Here is a 27,354-nt window from a genome sequence, read left to right as displayed (position 1 = left end):
GAGAAAACTTTACAGACAATATTTGTTGTGAATCATATATTGTAATATATTTATCATGAAAGAACATTAATAAAAATATAAAGTCATATCAACTCCCTAAAGCTGGTGGTACCATAATGGTGGTGATTCCATGATATATTGATGCTTATAAATGCTGAAAGGTATTATTTATTGTCTGGTCATCTGCAATATGTCTATGGGACGTTTGATTTTAGATGTCAAACAGACGTTTATTAGATGTCTTTAAGATGTTTATTATTTAGAATGTATGTAAAACTGACATCTTATAGACATCTGTCAGATGATTGTACACAGCGGATGCTTTCCAGATCAAAAGATCTTTAACTGACATCTTGCAGATATACGTGTGCTATCTGGGTTGTGACCCGCCTTGAGTTTTTTCTTTCTTTTTTCATTCACATACATAAATACACACATTCTCTCTTTCCTCACTGAACATACGCACACTCACACACTCGTGCCTCACATAATACCCGCAGATCGACTTTGCTTCAGGTGAGTGTAAACATGGTTTCTGTGAATAGTCATCAACTGATCAATATTTACCTGATGTTGTGATATAAAATGAATGTTTTCATCAATATTTCTTCCTTTTTCACTGCAAATTTTGAAGGGTTTTTGGAGTGATACTGCCCAGATAGCACACTTGCATCTACAAGATGTCTGTTAAAGATCTTTTGATCTGGAAAGCATCTGCTGACCGACGTTAGTACCCTGATGGCACACGTACAGTACAGGTCAAAAGTTTGGAAACATTACTATTTTTAATGTTTTTGAAAGAAGTTTCTTCTGCTCATCAAGCCTGCATTTATTTGATCAAAAATACAGAAAAAAATGTAATATTGTGATATATTATTACAATTTAAAATAATTGTTTTTAAATTTATTATACTTTAAATTATCATTTATTTCTGTGATGCAAAGCTGAATTTTTAGGCTCATTATCACATGATCCTTTAGAAATCATTCTAATATGATGATTCATTATCCAAGTTGGAAAACAGTTCTGCTGCTTAATATTTTTTCAGAACATGTGATACTTTTTTAGGATACTTTGATGAATAAAAAGTAAAAAAAAAAAAAAAAAAAAATTATATAAAAATATAAATATTTTGTAATAATATACACTACTGGTCAGTAATTTGGGGTCAGTAATTTTTTTTTCTTTCTTTTTTTTAAATAAAATCAATACTTTTATTCAGCAAGGATGAGTTAAATTGATAAAAAGTGATAGTAAAGAAAATATATTATTAGAATATATATTATTAGATTTTTTTATTTATTTTTTTTTAATAAATGCAGTTCTTTTTAACCTTTTATTCATCAAATATATTAGACAGCAGAACCGTTTCCAACACTCATAATAAATCAGAATATTAGAATGATTTCTAAATGATCATGTGATAGACTGGATGTTACATGTGACACTGAAGGCTGGAGTAATGAAGCTGAAAATTCAGCTTTGCATCACAGGAATAAATAATTTTTTTAAAGTATACTCAAATAGAAAACTATTATTTTAAGTTGTAATAATATTTCACAATATTACTGTTTTTTCTGTATTTTTAATCAAATAAATGCAGGCTTGATGAGCAGAAGAGACTTCTTTCAAAAACATTAAAAATAGTAATGTTTCCAAACTTTTGACCTGTACTGTACATCTCGGAGACGTCTATTTGACGTCTCCATTTACATCTGCAAGACATATTTTTTTAGAGAGTTTGCTCGTATGCAATACCTCTATAAGACGTTTCCTTTTAGATGTCAAATAGACGTCTATTAGATGTCTTTAAGATGTTTGTGATTTAGAATGTATGTAAAACTGACATCTGAATGATTTATATAAACCGCTTTTAAAAAATATTCACATATTCATCCTTAGTAAGATGTCAGTTTTACATACATTCTAATTCATAAACATCTTAAAGACATCTAATAGATGTCTATTTGACATCTAAAAGGAAACGTCTTATAGTTGTATTGCAGATTAGCAAAAATAGTCTTGCAGACGTCAAATAAACATCTCTGTGATGGACGTGTGCTATCAGGGGTTGTTGTCTATATTTCAACAAAGTTTTATGAAGTTGTTTCAAAATTATGGAAACTGTTAGTTTATCATAATAAGTAAATCTAGAGGTATATTGAGATTCTTAAAAGAGTCTGAAACCTGTTGTATTAATTCAAAACCTCCAGAAAATCTTGATATTAGAGGCAGATGTGTGTTTCGACGTCATCTGACAGTTAAACCATCAGCTGTTCCTAAGGGTTTCCAGGTGTGATGGCAGACACAGATGTTCTGATAGATGAAGATTTGGACTACAATGTGTCCAGGACACCGGTGTCCACCAGAATGTCCTTCTCATCGTCCAGACGAGGAGTTACCGTGAGCTTCCACAACATCAACTACAGCGTGAAGATGAAGAGCGGCTTCATGTGCAAGAGGAAGGTTACGCAGAAGAACATCCTCATCGAGCTCAAGTGAGTCTAGTGCTGACAAATCTGATCACAATATTCAGGTCTCATGGTTTTTAAATAGTCAGGCATTTAAAAATACCATGATTTTGAAAAGGGTAGGTACCATGGTATTTTTGAAAGCACCGTATAGTCGTGCATAAATACCATGGTTTATGAATTTCAGCACAGTGATATAGGGATGCGCGGGGCACAAACTAACATGAGATTAGTTGGTGTTTAAATGTTTCCACATGTGCTAGCGCAACAAAACTTACAGTATTTACTAGTTACCATATCATAACTACGTGAAAAAAAAATTGCGCCAAAATTCAAAAATCTTTTGAAGATATCATTTATTTAACCATAACAAAAGTACATTTCTGCTGAAGTTAATTGTTATCTCGGTTTTTAGTGTTTATTTAAAATGAGACAAATATGCTATTCTTTTAATCTCCAATCTGTTATTCATCAGTTTAGATAGGTCTTTAATGCTTCTCCAACTGGCAGAAGACACTAACCAGTTTTAAATTCCTGTTGCACGGATGACTGTGTTACAATGTGCCCCGCTATTAGAACTATGCTGTTCTAGGAGATGGATAGCAATATGATTTACTCTAATTACTTTCATGAGTCGATGTTCAGTGTTCAGAAATTATTATTTGAAGAAATGTAAAGCATTTTGGCTGGTCAAATTGTTTCTTGTTCACTGGCAAACTTTAATTCTTAAAAACACCATTATTTTATTTGAAAAAGTTAATACTTTTATTTTACTGGCAAAATATTTTTCAGTTTGTTCTTTTTCCTTTAGGTGAGGTAACATTTTAAGCTGTCATGTTACAATGTGGCATGTTGTCACATTTCACATCCATTATTTTGACGAAAATAAAGAAATAAGTATACGCTTTAATTATGAAACAAAACAAAAACAAAACGTTAATGTGGAAAAAAAAGTGCTCTGAACCCCATGTGGAATTATACAAACATCAAAAAGTGTTAGGTTGTGCCCCACTCTTCCCTACTGTATATTAAAGTACTGCTGAATTACCATATGATACAATATGGTGAGTATTTTTTAAGTATTTTGCAGTAATATTAAGTAATAGTAAGTATGTTAATGTAGTACATGAAGTTAAACTAAATGAAAATGAGAAATGTTGCCATTGCATGTAGCTGAAATAAAATAAGTTTTAGTTTATTTAATATTTTTACTTTATTTCATTTAAGTCTTTTTATTTAAAGTTACTTTTTAGTAGTTTCAGTTTTCGCCCTGACCTTTTTTCTTTTTTTTCTTTCTTTATTTTTATTGATTTATTTTTATTTTTATTTTTTCTGCATTATTTTGCAAATGTTCTTATTATGGTTTTGACATCACGTTTCGGTATGATTAGAGCGGGGAAAAAACTAAGCATAAAATTACTTTTTTTTATTATTATTATTAAACTGTGGTTTACTGAACAAATTGCTCTTTCCAGAAACATCTACTTCTGAAAATCTACTTCTGTTTCTGCTCGAAACAATAGTGAGCACTTTTACATTACTATAAGGTTACAATTAACAACAGAGCACAAACTTAAATTCAATTACTATTTATTTTTAAACATAATAATCAAAACTCAAATTAAAAAAGTGTATGCAAACATGTAAATTGCACATAATTCAGTTTTAAATTAACTTCTGAATTATAAATGTTCTATTTGTTGTTGAGATATAATAACAAACATAAATATTTACACAGTGGCTGTCATAACTTTTAAACATACATTAAATAGGCTAAGTAAGACATTACTAACAGGTCAAGTAAAATATAATGAGTGTATAGTCTAATATTTCTCAAAATGCTCTTCTCTAGAGTTTCCGTGGTTGAAACACAGATTGAGCGATTACATGAGATGTTCATTCATGTTTATTTCATGTTAAAACTAGTAAAGGAAGAGATGATAATGTTCACTCGGGCTCCAGCAGCCACGCCACATCAAAGAGTGTCAAATCAGCATGTTTTGTTTGAATTTCCTGGAAAAACTGACATAATTTAAAAGATGAAACATTGTTTGTTATCAGAATTAACAATGAATAAAACTGGAAGCTTCACCGAACCGAAAGACCCAAAACGTTTCCATACGAATACGTGTCCTACATAAAACCTAACGTTTCCATACGAATACGTGTCCTACATATTATTAAAAAGTCCATATTATTTAAATATTTTCTAACTTTACAATAATGAAATAATATAATATAGATTGACATAATATAGGCTATTATTTAAACTTATTTTTTTTAGATAATTTTTTTAGATAAATTATGACGCTGCATACGTGACACAGTGTTTGTGTGCTATTTGTCGGCAGGGTTTGATGCTTAACCTGTGTGGCCATGCATGTGTGTTCAAGCTGCTTGTGTAAGCAAGCATGACATTTCCTCATCTGAAATCAGGAAATGATTTTATCTATCAGTCAGAAACATGAGCTCCGGGTATTGGCCCTAATCAGGGTGTTTAGCCTACTCACCCAACAAATCAGCTGAGCTCATGAATATAAATTATGTCATGTTACATTATTTTATTATGTAATTGAAGCATGCGAGCGCTTGATATAATCAGATTCCATTTGTTGTTTTTGTTATAGCTTACACCACTGTCAAAAAAAAAAAAAAAAAAAAAAAAAAAAATACATCTTTCTAAACAAAATTCACATCAGCTGAGGCTCATCCATTCAGTATCTTATGTGTGATGGCTTTTGATCTTGTTTTATGTGATTATATGAAGATAATTATGATGTAATTCTGTGTTATTTTGTCTAGTGGTATTATGAGGCCGGGACTGAACGCCATATTAGGAGCAACTGGGAGCGGGAAATCATCGTAAGAGCTGTCTGTCTGTAAGACAGAAAACAGAGCAGCTTTTCCAGTAACAAGCTGTTTTTCCAAAAAGTTACAGTGTAACATGACAAAACATTTATGAACTGGTTAAAACATACATGCATGTATTTACTACCAGTGAACAGTTTTTGAACAGTGAGGTTTTTAAAGAAGTCTCTTCTGCTCAGCAGGCCTGCATTTATTTGATCTAAAATACAGCAAAAGTGTTTTTATCATTTAAAATAACTGCTTTCTATTTGAATATATTTTAAAATGTAACTTATTCCTGTAATTTCAAAGCTGAATTTTTAGCATCATATATATATGTTTTTTACATTTATTTACTTATAAACAAATGTTTGTGTTTTACTGAAGGTTTCTGGACGTTCTGGCCGCTCGTAAGGATCCTGCTGGTCTTTCTGGAGAGCTTCTTATAGACGGAGCTCCACAGCCTCCAAACTTCAAATGTCTGTCTGGATACGTAGTGCAGGTATAAACCACACAAACACTCATTTACTGCATTTCCTTTCTTCTGTTTACTTAGTCAACAGTCAGCAGCAGCATTTTCTCCTCACGTCTGGAGCACAAACGCTGAACTTACACATCAGACGTCATATTTGACTGAAGAATCCATATCATGAGTAGAAGAGCTGGACTGAAACTGTTCAGCAGTTTAGTTTGCTTTCCTGCCATAAATAGTTTAATACTGTCCATTTGACTGAACTACTGCTTGTTTCTGAATTCCTTCAGCAACTGTGTAATCTAATCTCAAATCACATCAGCATGTCGTGAGATATCTTGTGTTTACTAAACGTTTGTGTTCAGAAAATGCTCTGTCATGGTGTAAACACATGAAACATCCTGAAACTCAGGCTTTGTGTCATCATATCAGATTTTCACCACATGATTATCATGACCACAAGAATTCACGATAACAATCAGGAGTGGAAAGACTAAAGAGAAAATAAAAGAGAAAGTATGTTATTTTCTAGTATTAGTATTCTATACTCATCTATACAAATGTCTTTCTGCATTTTATTTAGTCACAGCGATTGCTGGATGCATTTGTTCACAAAAGTAATTTGTTTTATGACTTCTATGAGTGTTGCTTATTACATGTAAATTACATGTGAGAGTTCAGTGCTCCACAATGGCGCTGGATAATTATGTGTCATATGTATCTTAATTTTTAAATATTGGCAGTACTGGTATGTGTTGACACCCCTATTTTAAACATGTTTTTTGCAGGATGACGTGGTCATGGGGACGCTGACCGTTCGTGAGAATCTGCGTTTCTCAGCGGCTTTAAGGCTCCCGAAGTCGATCCGTCAGCGAGTAAAAGATGAGAAGATTGAGAAACTAATTCAGGAGCTGGGATTGAGCAAAGTGGCTGATTCACGGGTAACAAACTAAACACATCTGTCTGACTACATGTGCAATCAGCACAGACTTAACATTCTCAGAAATCAGTAGAGCGTGTACAGTTTATAGTCTCATCTTTGATGTTTAGTTCAGATGTAGCTATACCGTCTAAATATTTTTTAATAAAAATTAAGAAAATAAAATAAAATAACCAATACAAACAAATGAATGAATAAATTAAATTAAAACTTATTAAAATAAAATACTTAAGATTATTTTATTCTAGTTATACCTAAAACTGAAACTAAAATACTATAATAACTATAGATACATAAACAAACTATAGATACAAAAAAAAAACAATAATAAAATGACAAACGCACAACAAAATGACAGAAACCTGTAAAATATAAATAAAAATACGAAACGTTACATTTAATTAAAAATGTTAACAAAAAATATAATAGTGTATCAATGATACTAAAATAAAAATTGTGTGTGTGTGTGTGTGTATATATGTATATATATATATATATATATATAATATTTGTGTGTGTGTGTGTGTGTGTGTGTGTGTGTGTGCAAATAAATTAAATGCTTCTTTATTTTCAGGTAGTTGCCAAGCAAGTAATAAACGAAAGTTAATAAAACCTTAGACATATTTAAAAAAGTCAAAATATAAAAAATAACACACAACAAAATTACAAAACGTTCTAAAGAAATTTAAAGAAAGTTACATTTAATTACAAATATTAACAAAACTATAATAGTACAGTCATAGCCAAAAGTTTTGGCAGTGACATAAATTTTGTGTTTTGCAAAGTTAGCTGCTTAAGCTGTTGTGTAGAGTGATCAGAAGCATTTTAAATAATTGCTATAATCTTCACTGGCTTTTCACACAACAAAAAAACTAATTTCACTGGTTTTTGACCCTGACACAAAATGACCAGCTAACATTAATTGACTGATCATATCAGCAGCATGTGAAAGTGTGAATGAGTACTAGTCAGGTGAAATCACTATCATACTAAATAGATGGGTAAGAGCAGACTGATAACTATAAAAGTAGGGAAGAAGTGCTACCAATCATTGTGTTCTTGTTAGCAATGAGGCCAAGACTTTTGGACAGTGGCCTGGTGTCAAGGAGGGCAGCAAAGAAGCCACTTCTCTCCAAGAAAAACTTCAAGGACAGACTAAAATTCTGCAGGAAGTAGAAGGATTGGACAGCAGAAGACTGGTGCGAAGTTATTTTCTCTGATGATGCTCCCTTCTGACTGTTTGGGACATCTGGAAAATCGATTGTTTAGAGAAGAAAAGCTGAACGCTACCATGAGTCCTGTGTTGTGGCGACAGTGAAGCATCCTGAGACCATCCTTGTATAGGGGTTGCTTTTCAACCAAGGGACTGGCTCTCTCATAATTCTGCATAACATCTCATAAACACTCATAAACACTGCCATGAATAAAGAATGGTATCAAAACGTCCTGCAAGAGCGACTTCTTCCAACGATCCATGAGCAATTTGGTGATGATCCATGCATTTTCCAACATGATATAGCACCATGTCACAAAGCAAGAGTGGTGAAGTGGCTCGAAGATCCTTACATTAAAATTTTGGATCCGTGGCCAGGCAACCTCCCATAGAGATCCTGTGGTCAGTTCTCAAAAGGTGAGGGGACAAGCAGAAGCCCACAAATTCTGATCAACTCTGTAAACTAACGCAAGAATGGATCGCCATCATTCAGGATTTGGCCCAGAAGCTAATATCCAGCATGCCAGAGTGAATTACAGAAGTTATGAAGAACAAGGGTCAACACTGTAAATATTGAGCCTTTAAAACTTTTGATATGCTTATCATTGTTTTTCAGTATACCACAGAAACGTGGAAAAATAATCTACAAATAATAAAACGGCAAACGTTGCAAAACACAAAATTTGTTGGCCATGACTGTATATCAATGATGTATGTGCACACACACACACACACATATAAAATGATGACTAATTAACACAAAAATCTGTGTGATCTATTGATGGGAATCAAGATGAATTTGTTTTACAGGTGGGCACGCAGCTGATTCGTGGTGTTTCAGGTGGAGAGAGGAAGAGGACAAGCATCGGCATGGAGCTGATCATTGATCCACCGGTGCTTTTCCTGGACGAACCGACCACCGGCCTGGACGCCAGTACAGCCAACTCTGTCCTCATGCTGCTCAAGAGGTGCGTTTATAGACGGGACATCCCATGAAGCTGGTCATATTCCACACCTAAATAAATCACAAGAAAGACATGTTCATTTGAATTTACTATAGGGGTGACCCCGAATAGTCTACGATTCGATGCTTCGATAGGAGGAGCCTGATTCGATATTAATCTCACAGTCGAATATTCGCGGTGAGTTATAATCATGCCATTTTGGCTATATGGTGCTCAAATGTTCGATTTCACATAGAACTACTGGTTTTCTCCCAATAAGTTAATATTCAGCCTATTAAAATAATGCTGTAAATAACAATCTGAAAAGAAAGAAGCTTCAAATAAATATTTTAATGTGCGTGAATAAATCCAACCACCCCTATAGAGTTAAATTTCACTTTCTATAATCCGTGACCAACAGAGAAGCATCTTGGTGGCAGGGATTTAAAGCTTTAACAAGACTCAAATTGACATGGGTAGAGTGAAAAAACTGGATTTTTTTGATCAGGTAGGGTACAAGTGATTTCAAAACATTTCAACCAGTTTACATATTTATCATGTATACATTATTATCTCGTATAAGAAGCATTTGGTTGAGTTTCGCTGCAGTAAAGCGCTTCATTGTACAGTGATTATGTCTTCAGTGCGAGCAGGACAAACAACAATGCAGAATATTAATAATTATGACTGGTACTGTCATATACATAACATTAACACAACAGTGCTCCTGTAGCTCAAGTGGTAGAGCATTGCGTTACGAAGCGCAAGGTTGGGGGTTCGATTCCCCGGGAACACATGATAGGTAAAAATTGATAGCCTGAATGCACTGTAAGTCGCTTTGGATAAAAGCGTCTGCTAAATGCATAATTATAATGAGAACACTATCATAAAATGCTGTGAATTTTTAGAGTTTAGTTGCTTTGTTTCTGCACGTTGTTGCATGAAGAACACGTCCACAAAAGGAGTTCTTTCAGAGCCGCGCAGACACGACATTCGGGGCATTTTGTGCAAATAGCCTATAAGTCAAAATATTAACGTTATATTCTATAAATAACGAAGCGTATTATATATGAGATAAATGATGAGTTAAATCCCATTGATTAAAAACCTGCTATCAGATGCTTAGTGCATGCAGCTCAAAACAGAAATGCAGAACATTAATAACTACTGTCATATATATAATATTATAATGAGAGCACTATTGAAAAAAATGTTGTGAATTAGGGTTTTGCTGGCATTTAAATTAACTATCTTTCAATCAAAACATAAAACATTATTTACCCCATTTGTATCTGCAGACCCTGTTACACATTTTCCCTGTGTGTTAATGTAATTATGACTGTCGAATGTTTGACTTGACACTTGGTAATGTATTTTGCCCCGCCCCCAAAACATACGATTTGACTATCAGTCGAATATCGGCAAGATTCGAAAATTCTGATTCGACTATGAAAATCCTTAGTCGGGGACACTCCTAGAATTTTCTTAAAGAAGTGTAATAATTTTAAAATACACTGAACAAAATTATAAACGCAATTATAAACTTTTTTGCCCCCATTTTTCATGGGATGAACTCTAAGATCTAAGACTTTTTCTATGTACACAAAAGGCCTATTTCTCTCAAATATTGTTCACAAATCTGTCTAAATCTGTGTTAGTGAGCACTTCTCCTTTGCCGAGATAATCCATCCACCTCACAGGTGTGGCATATCAAGATGCTGATTAGACAGCATGATTATTGCACAGATTTTGATCCACTTCAAATGTTGACTGTGTGTGTGTGTGTGTGTTTGTGTGTGTGTATGGTATATATATATATATATATATATATATATATATATATATATGACATGTATATAAGATTGTGGTTTGTTCAGTATGGCGGACAGCGGTCGCACCATCATCCTGTCCATCCATCAGCCGCGGTACTCCATCTACCAGCAATTCGACAGCCTTACACTGCTGGTGGGAGGAAGACTGGTGTATCACGGCCCGGCTCAAGGCACCCTGGATTACTTCAGTCAGCTCGGTATGAAAAAAAACACATACATACATGAACAGACCCTCATGTCCTAATACTTGTGTGTGTGTGTGTGTGTGTGTCAGGATACACTTGTCAACCTCATAACAACCCTGCTGATTTCTTCCTGGATGTCATCAATGGAGACTCCACCGCCGTCGCTCTCAACAATTTAAATTTCAATGGGGGTATGACAGTTTCCCTTCTCCATGTTTATTATTGCATTTGATTTTTATTACTTTTATCATCTACAAAATACACTATAATTTTTTTTATTAGCATTATTTTTACACTGATGGGTTTATATATGAAATAATAAATCATTTCATGGGCATAACTACCACATTCCTATAATAATCAGAAATAAATATAATTCATAGATATGAAACATATGATTCATAAAAAAAAAAATAATAATAATAAAAAAAAAAAAACGAAACATCATGCCCATTTAGAAAATCATGGACATTTTTATTGCAAACACACTGTCACAATCCCCAGTCACCAGCCCTGTAACCACAGAACCACATTTCCCAGCTCACCACCTGTACTCAGTCAGCCATCACCACACCTGCCACAGATTACCATCTCATCAAGACACACATATTAGCAGTCACTCTCTATTTCACATATTTCTTGTCTCTTTGTTCATTCGGGAACAACTTCACTGACTACTCACCTTGGAATACTCACCTGTCATCATCTTCTTCAGTTTCCGCCCATCTTCTGTCTCTTCATTCACATCAGCCAGCACCTGGAAGGAAAGGGACAGTTATTGACCCAGTTAAGTTCCTCAAGTCATTCAATGAAATTATATACTCGCCTGCTTGCATCGCTTGACCTTTCTGCAAATAAAGACCTCAAACAGTGCAGCAAAGCTAGCGGACCCCCCTATCATGTCTGTTAAGTCAGTGCTGAAGATGATTGCCAGTCTCTGCTCCTCGTGTCTAGAATCTGTTCCAGAGAAACAAAATCCTGAGTTTATTTCTGTGAGCAAAATTTCTGACCATGCTCCAGAGATAATTCCAGAGCTCGCGCCAGCCCCTGAACCCTCTCCAGAGTCCGTTCTAGAATGTCAGCCCAGTCTTGAGTTTACTAAAACTCAGTGCTCTATTTAACTGTAGCCCAAAAGAGGAGGCTGAGGAAGACGAGACAATTCTCTGTAGCTCCAGCCCCTGAGCCCAGTCCTGTGTCGGCTCTAGCCCCTGAACGCAGTCCAATGTCTGCTCCAACTCCTGACCACAGCCGGGTGCCAGCTCCAGCCCAAATCGTGGTACAGTGATGGCTCGAGCCCCAAAATTCAGTAATAAGTCCACTTCAGTCCCAGAGATTAGTAACGAGATTGCTCCAGCCCCAGAGTTGAGTAACGAGCCCATTTTGGCCCCTGAGTCTGCATTAGAGTCCACTCTAACTCTGGAATATGCTCAGGAGTCCATTCCTACCTGTGTTTACTCCAGATTTTACTCCAGTCCATGAGTCTATACAAAAAATCCCACCTGACCAAGAGTTCACTTCAGAGTATAGCCTGGAGTCCTTGAATTTCCCTGCACTTTCAGGAACTTGGACAAGCTCCAGTTACTGCTCTTGTTCCAGAGCTCATCCCAGCACCCGCTATCATCCCGGAGTTCATCCCAGCACCCGCTTTTGTACCAAAGCTCATCCCAGGACCCGCTCTCATCCTGACTGCTCTCATCCCAGAGCTCATCGCAGCTCCCGCTCTCGTACCAGAGCTCATCCCAGCACCTGCTATAATCCCCGAACTCATCCCAGCACCTGCTATAATCCCCGAACTCATCCCAGCACCCGCTCTCGTACCAGAGCTCATCCCAGCACCTGCTCTCATACCAGAGCTCATCCCAGCGCCCGCTTTCATCCCAGAGCTCATCCCAGCACCCAGTCTCGTACCAGAGCTAATCCCAGCACCCATTCTCATCCCCAGAGCTCGTCCCAGCACCCGCTCCTGTCCCAGAGCTCATCCCAGCACCCATTCTCATCCCAGAGCTAATCCCAGCACCCATTCTCATCCCAGAGCTCATCCCAGCACCCAGTCTCGTACCAGAGCTCATCCCAGCACCCATTCTCATCCCAGAGCTAATCCCAGCACCCATTCTCATCCCAGAGCTCATCCCAGCACACATTCTCATCCCAAGAGCTCATCCCAGCACCCATTCTCATCCCCAGAGCTCATCCCAGCACCCATTCTCATCCCCAGAGCTCGTCCCAGCATCCGCTCCTTTCCCAGAGCTCATCCCAGTGCCTGCTCTCACCCCAGAGCTCGTCCCAGCATCCGCTCCTTTCCCAGAGCTCATCCCAGTGCCTGCTCTCATCCCCAGAGCTCAGCCTGTGCCCGCTTTCGTCTCTGCTGAAGGGGTTTTCAATGTCTTCAATCCCGTCTGCTCTGCCCCAGCGGTCTTTAGATCCATTATGGAAAGGAACACACACACAGCAGTGAGTAGTGAACAAAAACACACAAATTTTTGTTGCGGTGCCTTGCTCAAGGTGGAAGAGAGCTCAGGTAATTCAACTGCCTGTCTTCCTGTTTCAGTTAATGACGTCAACACTGAATAACGCTGTGTGTTTCAAACGTAGACTGACCGTTTTTGAAGCCAAAAGTAGGCGGAGCCAGCCGTCGCCATCTTGCCAGTGTGTCACCGCACGTCACTCACGGATAATCGAAAATGGGCAAAGAGGCGGGAGCTGGTTGCTGAAACCACATCCAACTAGCACAACGGCGGTGACAGCAATGACAATCCACCTGTCACTCAAGTGGCCATGCCCTTAATTAGCAGAATAATTAGCAAAGGCTTAATATAATTTAAAAAGATGAGTTTGTAAAAAAATCACCCCCCTCACAGTTGGCATGAAGGGCAAAATTAACTATATAGACCAAAATCATTTTTTGAACTAGGCCGTAAACTTTTTTTTTTTCTGCTGTAATGTATGGGATTGACTCCCTTTTGCAGCCAGCTTCTAGCAGCCAGTTGACGAATTACAGTTTAAATCACTTCTTGTTGGCTTCACGAGAGAGCGGGAGGTTGCCACTTGGTTTCAAAGCATTTCAGTGGACCTTTAAGATTTTCAACTAATATTTTTAATTTCAACTGTAATACGAATGTTTAAGTGTTTTTTTTTTTTTTTTAAAAAAAAAAAAATGTAAAAAAAAAACAACACACTTAAACATTCGTATTACAGTTGAAATTGTATATATATATGTGTAACTGTATATATATAACCTTTATTTAAACCGGAAAGTCCCATTGAGACACAGTCTCTTTTACAAGGGAGTCCTGTATAACACGTTCAATCATAAGTTGCAAGACAATAAATTACAATATAAAATACAAAGTAGATTTACACAAAATTTACAGAATATTTGCATGTGAAGATGCAATGAGTTTAAAAAATATGTAAACAAACGAAATAGGGGCTAGAAGTCAATATCCACCACCATTAATTAAAACAGTTACACATGTCCATCCGCATATCAGATATTCTTTTTTTAAAAGCAGCTAAGGAAATTAGCGCACCAATCTTAAGTCTAGACTGGAGTTCATTCCAGGACGAAGGACCATAGTAAGACAGAACCATCTTTCCTGCTTTTGTCCTCATTCTTGGTACCTTAAAAAGTAGTACATCACTAGATCTTAATTGATATGTACTTAGGGTACGAACAAATTTTAAGCAAATATAAGACGGCAAGATACCTAAAATCGCTTTATAAATAAAAATGTGCCAATGTCGCAACCTGCGCGATTTAAGTGACGGCCAATTTACCATATTGTATAAAATGCAATGATGTGTTCTTCATCTTGGAGTGTCTTAATAGCAAGAACTGGGACTTTAGTACCTACGGGGGCATTTAAAAGTAGCTTCAAATCAAACAAGACTGAGGCTGGTATGTTTGTGTGACTGATTATAAATGTGTTTGTGTGTGTCAGAACTGGACCAGGAGAGGCTGAGGTCATCTCTGACAGGCATTGAGGACCGTTTGGTGGAAGAATACAAGAACAGCGCCATATACAACCAGACCAAAAGAGAGCTGGAGCGAATCGTTCAGGGACAGGACAACAGCACACGACCCAAATCCAGAACCATCACCTACAGCACATCCTTCTGCCACCAGTTCAACTGGGTTCTCAGAAGAACCTTTAGGAACCGAATGCTGAACAGACAGACCTTATTCGCTCAGGTCAGCACCAACATCTATATCAGGCATTCACAGATGTTTCTTCTGAGATTTTAAGAGAATATTTTAATAATTGAACAGCACATAATATAATGGTACTGTTGTTTTATTATGATTAATATACTATTATATTTTTATAATTATTTTGAATGAGATTTTTTTTCATTTATTTTGTTTTTGTTTCATTTTTAGTTTCTTTTTGTACAGCAAATTAAATGAAAATGAGAAATGTTAAGTGATATTATATATAGGGTAAATGTACCTATTAAGCTCACGTACCCATTAAGCACACTTCCATATTTGAGCTCCGATTATAAAAAGAAAAAATAATTATCCTACTTGATGTCTTAACCAATTGATATGTTTGTTACTGTATACCTCCTGTAATTTCAAATCAATTTGATCATTGCACACTGAGATATGGGTCTCCATGTGTTCACACTGCCTGGTGGCCATTTTCAAAGCTGTCTAAAAACTTTCACCAAAAGAGGAACCCCTTAAATGTGCATCATTTTTTTTTTTTATTTTTTTAAGATATTTAAGCCTTTATTTTGGGTATGTTTCACTACTTATTGTAAAATTAAGAGATTAATGTTGAGACTTTTGCATATTATAACCTGGAACTTGGATGTGGGAAATAATTACACTAAATCCAAAAGATAGTTTTAGCAACACAGTGCAGATGATACAGAACACAGTTAGCTGACTAGCTGTATAAGATTGTGTGCTACGCTAATATATTACTTCACAGGCATTACTGGCTTGTACTTTTAAATCCATAATATTATAAATTGACAGTTTATTGCTGGTCTGTGGCTTTAAACTGCTTTATTTTTGAAAGATTTCATGTTATTTTAAGGTGAGCTTTAAGGGTGACCTACTATGAAAATCACACAGCTTCAGTGTGACATCAGTAAGAAAAAAGTATAATGTCATAGATATTGTTAATAATAGTTCATATTAAAATATGTATGAACGTAATACATGACCTAGACTATCAATTTAGCAAAATCCTGTCATTTTAATAAATATTACATGAAATTCATAAATTGTTGCTGCTCCCATTAAGCTAAGTGTGCTCTCTTTAAGCTCTTTCACATTGAACGTCAATGTAAATACTTCATAAACAGACATTAAATATTAATATATATTCATCACTCTAAATAAAGTTAATCGATTTTCTATGAATTCTGTCAACTCAAATCTTCAGACTGGCTTTGACCTTTGGCAACTAACATCAACTTCTCCAGATTGTAAATCGGTGGAAAATCGGGGCAAAAATCCTGTAGTGTATTCCAGCCTTAAGAGACTATAGATAAGCTATAGGCTTCATAATGAAGCTAGTTTCTGTGTTCATCCTCATGAATGATTTTTTTTTTTATTTGTTTGTTTCATTTGATTCAATTTTTGTGATTGACTTTGTACCTTCAAAAAAATATATTTTTACAGTTATTCTTTAAAAATTTCTCTTAAAATAAACAAGATTTTTTAATTTAATACCATTTTATATATATATATATATATATATTATAATTGTTATAATTAATATCTTAAATAAATTCATTAAATAAATAAGTTTTTGTGTAATGGTTTTAGTTTTAGTGAAATATAATAACTCAGGTTAATATTATAAGTGTTTTCATTGTTTTCATTTAAAAAATGCTTATTTTGATTTTTCAGTTTTCTATTTCTATTTCTAAAGTGTTTTTCATTGTTGTTAATTTTGTTTGGTAATTTTGCTTGTGATATAAACTTAAGCAACACTGAAAATACTGCAATTGTTTAATGCACTTTTATTTTTGTCACTAAATGTCAAAACAAAATATATATATGAAAAGAATATAGAATTCAATAAAAATAAATGATAAAAGAGTGCTAAAGTTTTACATTGAAGCTGATATTTTTATATTAATCTGAGATTGTTTCTCCAGATCGGGGTGGTGATTTTCCTGGCTCTGGTAGTTGGAGCCATATTTTTTGGAGTGGAGGACAATTTGAGTGGCATTCAGAACAGGTATGAAAACACATTCACCTATACAAATATAATATTTGTGCACAATTCTTGATGAGTTTGATTGACAGCTGTGTCTCAGGCATGACGGCCTGTTCAGTCTTAACTATCTGGCTATGTCCTTGTTAAAATAACTGTATGTATGTATATTTATTTATTGTCTGTTCTTATATTACTTTATATTTTTTCCTCACCCTGTATGTTGAATTGTATCACATGTATTAAAAAAAAAAAAACAGAAAAGAAAAGAAAAAAAAAACACACATTCATCATCCTGCTGATGCAATGACGTTCAGTCAGTATTTCAGTATTTCTGTGTGATGATGAATCATTTCTGCTTGAACTAGAAGTGATTCTGTGTTCAGGTCTGAAGAACAGAAGCTGTCTCTTCCTTTTGTATCTCTTTAGTCATGGTGTTTTCGAATATAATTTGCTGAATAATATTGTGTTGCAACTTTGTGTATGTCTCATATATTTTGGAAAAAAAAACTTCTTTTTGTTGTCCTCTAATAATAATTAGTGTATGTTTTAGGAGGGGTGCACTCTTCTTCATCACCACAAATCAGTGCTTCAGTTCTATTTCCTCAGCTGAACTGAGAGGAAACTGTTTGTGTGAGTAAATACACACACACACACACACACACACACACACACACACACACACACACACACACACACACACACACACACACACACACACACACACACACACACACACACACACAAGGGTTGGGAATCAATAATTGAAGTTCTTGACAAGGAAGGAAGTTATTTACAATGATTTTTAAGAAGATTCTTTTCAAGAATTTGAATTCTTAAGTTTTGTTTTAAAGGCACAGTATGTAATTTTTGCCACTAGAGGGCGCATATTCAAATCAACAACAATGTCGTAGCTTGATGACGCTGTGAAGGAGCGTGGAATGAAGCGAGTTTTCATCTTCACCTCCACTTGACCCATACATATATGTTTACATTTATGGGAGTTGTCTTTGCTGACAGAACCAGCTGCAAATGGTAAAGAATAATCATGTTCCATAATGATTAGATACTGCAACTATTACTTACGCATTTGTCCTCGAGACTGTGTTGCCTTGGTTTCTATTGCAGTTAAAGCGGAAAATGAGGAAAACGCGGATATAACACCACTGACAGTAAACACAAAGACATGGACCATGTCTTCATTAAAATCGTGAATTTCTCTGGATTTACAAATAGTTGGAAAACATTTGGGATAATGTATATACACAACTGAACAAAATATAAAACACTGCCATAGTAGTTTTTGTAAATTTTAAAGAAAAAATCTTACATACTGTGCCTTTAAGAACAATCTTAAAGGGATACTCCACCCCAAAATTAAAATTTTATCATTAATCACTTACCCCCATGTCGTCCCAAACCCCTTAAAGCTTTGTTTGTTTTCAGAACACAATTTAAGATATTTTGGACGAGAATACTACAAAAATAACGACTTTATTCAACAATTCGTCTCCTCTGTATCTCTCAAAATCGCCCATTTCATTCAAATAGCTTACGCTCTTCTGTGTCAGCCACGCTGCACAGATGCGCTGTTTTCATTCAAATAAAAGTGTAAATATATGTAGAAAACGTATCCTTGTGTCCCTTGCATACAAAAAGTATTCTCATCGCTTCATAACGTTACGGTTGAATCACTGATGGCAGATGGACTATTCTGATGATGCTTTTCATACTTTTCTGGACCTTGAACAGTGCAATTTACTTGCCAGTTAATGGGATAGTCACAAGCCTTCAGATTTTCATCCAAAATATCTTAAATTGTGTTCCAAAGATGAACGAAGCTTTTATGGGTTTGGAACAACATGGAGGTAAGTGACAAAATTTTCATTTTGGGGTGGACTATGCCTTTAAGGAAAAAAAAAACAACTAAGAATATTCCTAAAAATAATTTTGGGGAATACAAAATATTATTCACTTTTTGTCTTAAGTTACAAAATAAGATAAAAATGGCAGTTAAGGATAATTGTGTTCTTAGGGTTCTTTCTTTAAAAAATTAAAAATACTGAATTATTTTCATGATGTTAGGTTTCATAAATTATTTTTTTCATAATCTCTTTCAGGAAGCATTTAGAATTTACTGTAGAAGATTTGTAATCGTTATAAAATAATAAATTGTTCTGATCCACATGTCAAACATCACATAGGGGTGAAATACACTTATGCAAAATAATAATAATAATTTTAGCTGATAGTGTTTTTTTTTTTTTTTTTAATTGGATTAATGTGATCAAATAAGGTGAAAATGATTAAATTATCATTATTAGAAAAAAATATTATTAGGTGAAAAATTATGAAATGTAAAAATGTGATGTATTTTTAACCCATTAAGACAAAATTGATGTTATCCTAATTTTTAAAAAGTTATTTATAGCGACCCCCACCCCCCACACACACACACACACACAAATTTTAATGCTTCTGTTTTGCATTGAGAACAGTGTTGAAGTATTTTTGGGAATACAGAATATTCTTAACATTTACAAAAGTAAGAAAATAGCAGTTAGAAATAATTTTATGTCAAAAATGTAATCTCTGATGTTTTATGTGCAGTCACCATGGTTATTGTTTGTTATTTGAATATTTGTTTGATTGATTGATGATGTTTTGGTGGTGGGCATGTCCTCAGGCACGAGTACATCAGCGGATACTATAGAGTGTCAGTGTACTTCCTGTCTAAGGTCCTGTCTGATATCCTGTTTCTGCGCACCATCCCCGGCATCGTCTTCAGCTGCGTGGCGTACTGGATGATCGGTCAGAGTCACGCCGTCATCACATCATTCATGTTCGTCTGATATCACACATGTGGTATCATGTGTTTGTATTTTCTGTGCAGGACTGAAGGCGTCAGTGGAGACGTTCTTTATCTTCCTGTTCTCTATCGTTCTGGTGTCATACACAGCCACATCCATGACTCTGGCCATCTCCGCTGATCAGACGGCGGTGGGCATCGCTAACATCTTCATGACCATCAGCTTTGTGATTATGATGGTAAATGAACATACTGACGCACTTGTTCAAGCACTAATAATAAAGCACATGAGGCTGTGAGTGTAACATGGTTTATGAGTACAGTAGTGAGCATATTAAGTGGATCAAAAAAGTTCATCAAAGTTGTCCTACGACAAATAAGCATTTTGGTTTTAGGACAACTTTGATGAAAGGTTTTTATCCAATTCAAATGTTGGCTAGTATATTTGCAATAAAGAATTTAAATATGAGGAGCAAACATGGCAGGGAGGATCAGATCAAACACAATGAGTAATTAAAGACTTTTATGGTGATTTTAGTCAAACAACCTGAAAAGTAAACAAACAAACAAACAAACAAACAAAAAAAAAAAAAAACGTTTTGCAGGACATGGAGGCTCCAGCATGATGTGGAAACAACTTAAAATACGGCGTCATTTTTGCTCATAAAGGTAAGAGTAATGCATCATTCAGAAATGTAAAGGGCCTACTTTTATTTGTGTGCACTCATAATACCAACAAAACATTTTTTAGCTTAAATTAAAAAAAAAAAAAACAGGATGCGCTTTCTGCCATCTCAGTCTTGAACAGGAGCGCTTCACAATGATGATCCAAAACTCAGCAAATACTTGACTCACAGAAATTCTAAATATATCTGTAGGAAGCTTTGAATTACTACTTTAAAACTAAATAATTCAAATCAAAAACTCTTTCGTTATGTTATCCGTAAAGATGCATTTCTCAAAGGCGCGTCCAATGAGGAGATGGAATCGTCAACTTCATCTCTGCGAAACTAACTAATAAAACTATTTTAGTAACAAATAACACAAATGTCTATTTACTATTTAATCTTTACTATTCTTTTTTTTTTTTTTTTTTTTTTTTTGAAAGTTGGCCCGAAGCCCGACCCTAGAGGTGAAAATTTGCTGGGGCCCATCAGGTTTAGGCTGAAATGCAGGGCTCTAATACAGCCTCAGATGCAGTTTGGCATCATACCAACAAATCTGTTGATGTGCTAAACAAAAACTGTTTCTATATCAATACAAAATTCATTTTGGATTATTTGGGGCAAATTTATTGAAAATTTGACCAATGGTCTAGGAGGAGTTTGAAAAAGAATGTTTTTAAAACATGAATCGAAATAGTGGACAGGAAGTTTGTCCGATTATGGCATAACTGGTATCGATGTTCTCCATAATCCAAGGAATCTAACAATACCAGTCTCATGACAATAGGTAAAACTAATCAAAGGTTATTAGTAGGGCTGCCCTCGACTAAAGATTTTTTTGGATGACTAGTAGTCTTTTATTTGAAGCATTAGTCGACTAATTGCAAGTTTAATATTAAACCATTTAAATCATAATAATGAGTCTTTAACTTCTTACATAGCTTAACAAGTGCTCAAGTGCACACATAAAGCTTGCCATAGCACCGGCAGAAGGAATGATTATGAATTTGTCAGTGAAGCACAGTAAGGAGGCTGCATTAACATTTTAATAATGTATTGATAAACTAGAGCTTTCTTTGTTTTCGGTTTAAGAGATGAAGTTGGCAAAACTGACTCGTTGTCTCCGCAGTAGTGGACGCCCCTGTGTGCATGTTTCATACAGATTACATAATTGGAGAATATTTGTTTTCCATTTGAATTGGTTCATTTGAAAGTAGACATTTTATTCTCTATTGATATAGTTATTTTTTTCATTTCGCGCACAAGTTCACAGAGACTGAGATGGCAGAAAGCTTTGTTGTTATTGTGAATGCACTCAAATAAACACAACATCCTGTGTGAATGCACTCAAATAAAAAAAAACAATTAACAGATTTTAAAGATAATTCACTCAAATAAACACAAAGTCTTTACAGATTTGAAAGATGTTTTACTCTGTGTTTATCTGTATCTGTACCAAAAAATGAGAGAGTATTTTAAGAGCAAGTGAGTGCACCCTCTGTCCTGCAGTGAGCGCTACTGTTCAGCTTCCACACTCCGCACAGACACTTAAACATAAAAAAACATATTTCTAGGTTAACATTACATTAAGTGGCCATGTAAAGATGCTACAGCTTACATATTTCAGATGATAAGCCATATTTGAGGTATATGAATGATAGGCGAGAGTTTGGAAGTCCTGCCCGATGTAATGTATTAGGCTAACCCTAGTTAATAGCGTTTTTTAAAATAAGGTGGCACTGCCACAAAACTTTTTGAGTACCATCAGGGCATGGTGCCAAAAACGTATATTAAGTTGTTGCAATACACCAATGCATTTATAAAATATAGCATTTTTGTAAAAATTTGAAATCGCCGATGACAAAAATACCCAATATGGGAAATTTGGGTAGAGTTTGAATCAGCATGCTGCTCTGAATGTAAAGAGACCAGTCTTGTGATTTCTTGCCCAATCCTTCAAAACTTATAAGCAAAAATTTTCATTTTTTTCATATCTCCTGACCACTAGGTGGTGCTGTTCTGAAACTGTGCAGGTAAGCACAGGAAAGGAAAGGACAGTTGTATTATGTAGCATTTTAAAGGGGTCTCATTCCGTGAGATGTTTGTGCTGATAAAGTTTATAAAATGCATGTCATGTTGACATTTATGTTTAGTCTTTGTGTAATATTTATTCCTATGTGTGCATGTGTTCAGATCTTCTCAGGGCTGCTGGTGAATCTCCCCAGTGTCGCCGACTGGTTGAACTGGTTGAAGTATCTTAGTATTCCTCGTTATGGTCTCACTGTGAGTCTGAATGTGTCCATGTTCTGCTGGAGCATTTGATTTGAATGAAGTCTACTTATAATGGAAAGACCATACAAAAAATACATATAAATATAAACATATAAAATATGATATATATATATGATTCAACAACTACAAAATTTAGAAGATTAACAAAATAAAAAAAAAATAAATTACAATATAAAAAAATGTTTACTGTAATAAATGTTGCTTAAGCAACTATAAAAAAAGTTTTTGTAATTGTGTATTTTTATTACCATTAAAAGAATGTGTTTTTATTGTTTTAGTAAACTATAATAACAGAACTTTAAATGCAGAACAGATAGCAGTGTTTATTTGTGGCTGTTGATGATGAATAATTTTATTTGCAGGCTGTAGAAATCAATGAGTTCACTGGCCTCATCTTCTGTGACACAAAGAACACAACCAGAATAGAAAGACAAGTGTGAGTATGAAGCTGCATGCAAGTAATTAACAGGGTCATTATAGTGAACGAAAACCATAAAAAGCATTTGTTACTTGAAATAAATATTAATGAAATTGTGAAAAAAGGGTAATGAAATGAAAAAAAAAATGTTACTTGAAATGAAGAATGTTAATTAAAAAAGGACAAGTTATTTTAGATAGCTGCTGAGCCTACATCTCTTTTTCATTTGGTTAGTTTCATCAAACAGAATACAACAGAGTTTCAAACATGCTGCGTTATTCTGTGTTGACATCATTTCAAATCCCACCCCCTTTTTTAAATAGCTAATAGTGTTTTGTTTACACAACGCACTCTAAAAGCCAAAAAAACTTCATGGTATCATGAAGAACTTTTGATTGATATCATGGGAACTTTAAGCAAAAATCACAAAAAAAATCAATAAACAAAAATACAACTATATTAGTGTTCACATCAGCGGATGATGTATCACCTGTTTATTCTAGGGCTGCTTGATTATTGAAGCAAATATTGTAATCACGATTATTTAACAAGATTATGAGTGGGCCATATGACAAAAACTTTATATGAGTGATTTATTTAAAGATAGTGATATATCAAATAAATATTTTCTGTAAATAAGGTTGCTATGACATCTACATTTTAGAGACCAATACCACAGCAGGGTAACTATTATTAGTCAAAACAAACAAACAAACAAAAATAAATAAATGTCCTCGAAATTATTGGAAAAAAAAACTGTCAGTAATAAAACCAACATGCTAACAACATGCTGATCATATTAAAAAAACATTAACAACATCCCAGTCATGTTAGAAACATGCTAGCAACATGCATAATCATGTTAGAAGCACATCAGCAACATATTAATCATGTTAAAACATGCTGACAGCGCATTAATCATGCTAGAAAGATGTTAAAAAAACATGTTACAAACATGCTATTAATGCCAAGAACAAGCTAATCATGCTAGAAAGATGTTAACAACATGCTAATCATGTTAAAAGCATTAACAAAATGTTAATCATGTTAGAAACATGCTACCAACATGCATAATCATGTGAGAAGTACATTAGCAACATGCTAATTATCCTAGAAACATGTTGTTGTGCCAATCATGCTAACAACATGCTAACAACATGCCACCAAGACAGTTATCATGTTAGAAAAATGCTAGCAAAATGCTAATCATGCTAAAAGCAGGTTAGCAACATGCTAACATGTTGATTATGCTAAAATGATGTTAGCAACAGGCTAGCAATGTGGTGATCATGTTAAAAACACATTAACATGTTAATCATTCTAGAAACATGTTAGCAAAATTGCTAATCATGCTAAAGATATGCTAACTAGATGTTAACATGTTAAACATGCTAACGATGTGCTAGCAACATGTCTAACTGATCTACGGTTTCAAACATCAAGCTTTTCTAACAGCTTTAAACTTTCAGGCTAGGCTTCAAAGTGTGTTAACAAATTTTACTCATCCAATTTAAGTTGATGTACTTAAGTAAAACTGAAATCAAAATAAAAGTGTAAGTCTAAGTATATATTTAACTATTTAGACATATTCAAAAACCATACAAATGACAAAGACACAAAAATATAAGTAAAATTAACATGAAAACAGGATATAGGGATAAAATAGAATTCAAAATACAAAAGTGTGTCAGTGCTACTAAAGAGTGCTGATGAAACGGCCTTCAAGATGAGCTGTCAGCTGCAGATGAAAGACAGCTGCGTGTTTGAGCAGGTTTGTTGCATGAGTTTCACAGGTTTTAGTGAAATGAAGATGTCAAAATAAAGTTATTCTGTCAAAATTAGTCTGGAATACACATGCACACAGTCTCCTTAGTGCCAAAATGACTTCCTTCAGCAACACAGTTACATGTTTAAAACCAACATGCAATGACTTTTGTTCACGTTCTCATCATTTCTCATTGCAGCTGCTCGACCGGTGAGGAATTTCTGTCTGAACAGGGCATCGATTACTCAACCTGGGGTTTGTGGCAGAATCATCTGGCTCTGGGAATCATGACCCTCATCTTCCTCATCATCGCTTACCTCAAGCTGCGCTTCATCAAGAAATTCACTTAAACACAAGCTCTTTGGTAAAGTGTCCATCAGATGCACATAGTACACTTTGATGAGTACTGTGAATTTGGCCATACTTCGTTTGTCACATACTGTTAATCACCTATATACAAGAAAGGCACGCAATTTCAGATGCAGCCATCGATGAAATCCTACACACATTCACACTGTTTCCTACTCAAATAATAATCATAAGTAAATCAGTTTTTTTTTTTTATGTTCATCCAATTTTATTTTGCAAGTGACTTCTTTCTGTTTTTTAAAGATGTTTTCTTTGGATTGTTTGACTACTCAAAAGAGAATAGGAGAATATAACAGTTCATTTGTGTTTCTTGCTAGCTTAATTATACATTCATAAACATTTACTGGCAGTTGATCTAGAGAGGTATATGGAAACTATCCAAAATTCTGTTAATCATAAAGTAGTGCCACTCTGTATTCATCCTATGTGTCCTTTATAAAAATTAACCATGGTCAAAATTTGTGTTGGGCTTACCATAGTTTTTTATTTTTTGGTATTTTAACAAGACGATATATAATGTTTTCAGTGAAAAATATTAAATTACAGATTGTCTCAATATAAACCCACTCAAGACCCTCCCACCCACAAGACATTTGAATATAAGGAGGGGGAAAAAAATTAAATAAAATATACAAATAAACAAACACTGATCCAATCATCCTGCAGACAGAAATGAACATGTGAAGCACCTTTTGTCCTCCATGCAGTACAGTAAATAAAATATGACAATTTGGAGTCACTCCAGTTTCACACCTTTTAGTTCGCTTAAAATACATACTTTTGTAATGTTTTCTTTTAGGACACCAACATTTAATAAAAAGTAAAGTTCAGAACATTTGTGTCAATGTCATTTGAAACAAAAAGATCTGTTTTTGGTTTAATTTTCAGTTTCTGCGATTCTCATCATCATATTAACGAATACACTTACATTCAATCAGTTAAAACAATTTACGAAATGTTTATTGTATTAGCAATATTAATATAAAATATTACAATATAAAAAATATACAAATAATCTTATACATTTGGTTGTTCTTGCTACATTATTATTATTATTATTTACTTCATACAAGGTCTCATCTGATGTAAGTCAAAAATAATAATGATTGCTACAATTCTCAAATTTTTTTTTTAAATATGATGTACATTGTTATAACATTTATTTAATACATACTTTAAACCTCTATAAACACCTAGACATCTGTTTTTTTCTCTCCACTTTTTAAATACAGTTACATAAAAAGGTAGACTGTTGTACTTTGAATCTGAAAACCAAGACTTATTTAAGTGCTAGTTAGTCAAACTAGTTCTTAAGACAGTCTCACCAAAACACATGAGTAAAACAGACTTCTCCTAATCCACATCTGAAATGTGTCTGTCTGGTATAAAATGTGGTTTTTCCCAAAATACAGAAAGGTGTAACACGTCTGTAACACGTCACAATAAAACAAATAGGTATGTGAATTTAGTAGTAAATAACTGTTTTCAAACAGGTTTCCTCCATTTCTCCAAATGTTTACCCTGTTGATGCTGAGAGACACAAAACCCATTGAACCACAATCACCAACATCTACAACTCACACTCATCCTTCACTACAAGTCATTTTAGTTTTGATAATTATTAAATGATCATTTATGTATTTGATGTGTGTGTTTCTCTCCTCGCTCACCTTGATGGTGTCGTACGTGTCGGTGATGAGTGTGATGAACAGACTGAGCACCATGTAGATAAACAGAGACACAAAACCTCAAAATTATTGCTAGGGACAATTTAGTGATCACTGGATATTGGTAGGGACATGTCATAGCATCTCTACTAAATTCTGCGGCCCTTGAAAATCATAACAAGCGATGTCCGACTTTGTGAACTATATTTCTCGCCTATGAAGAGGTCGAACAGATTAATCGACACGTTCCTAAAAGAATATGCAGATTTCCTCTCAGACCTGTTG

At 34.6% G+C, this 27,354-nt stretch overlaps 2 protein-coding genes across 2 annotated transcripts in view; one reads left to right on the top strand and one right to left on the bottom strand.

Annotated features, from left to right (window-relative positions):
* Positions 1-27,354, bottom strand: part of LOC109103946 (tripartite motif-containing protein 16-like) — a 40,510-nt gene that overhangs the window by 3,516 nt on the left and 9,640 nt on the right. The window lies entirely within an intron of this gene.
* On the top strand, positions 455-26,090 carry LOC109104336 (broad substrate specificity ATP-binding cassette transporter ABCG2-like). Its single transcript, XM_042750228.1, is given in 17 exon segments — positions 455-516; positions 2,286-2,499; positions 5,275-5,334; positions 5,707-5,821; positions 6,580-6,732; positions 8,755-8,912; positions 10,766-10,917; positions 10,995-11,096; positions 14,847-15,097; positions 17,026-17,108; positions 17,638-17,693; positions 17,696-17,717; positions 19,771-19,895; positions 19,978-20,132; positions 22,752-22,841; positions 23,213-23,286; positions 25,233-26,090. Coding segments are annotated over 16 exon segments (1,947 nt in total). The 5' UTR covers positions 455-516; positions 2,286-2,299; the 3' UTR covers positions 25,384-26,090.

Source organism: Cyprinus carpio, chromosome B23 (genome assembly GCF_018340385.1).
Source record: "Cyprinus carpio isolate SPL01 chromosome B23, ASM1834038v1, whole genome shotgun sequence".
NCBI lineage: Eukaryota > Metazoa > Chordata > Actinopteri > Cypriniformes > Cyprinidae > Cyprinus > Cyprinus carpio.
Note: the sequence above shows the minus strand (reverse complement) of the source record. Positions and strands in the feature narration are given on the sequence as shown.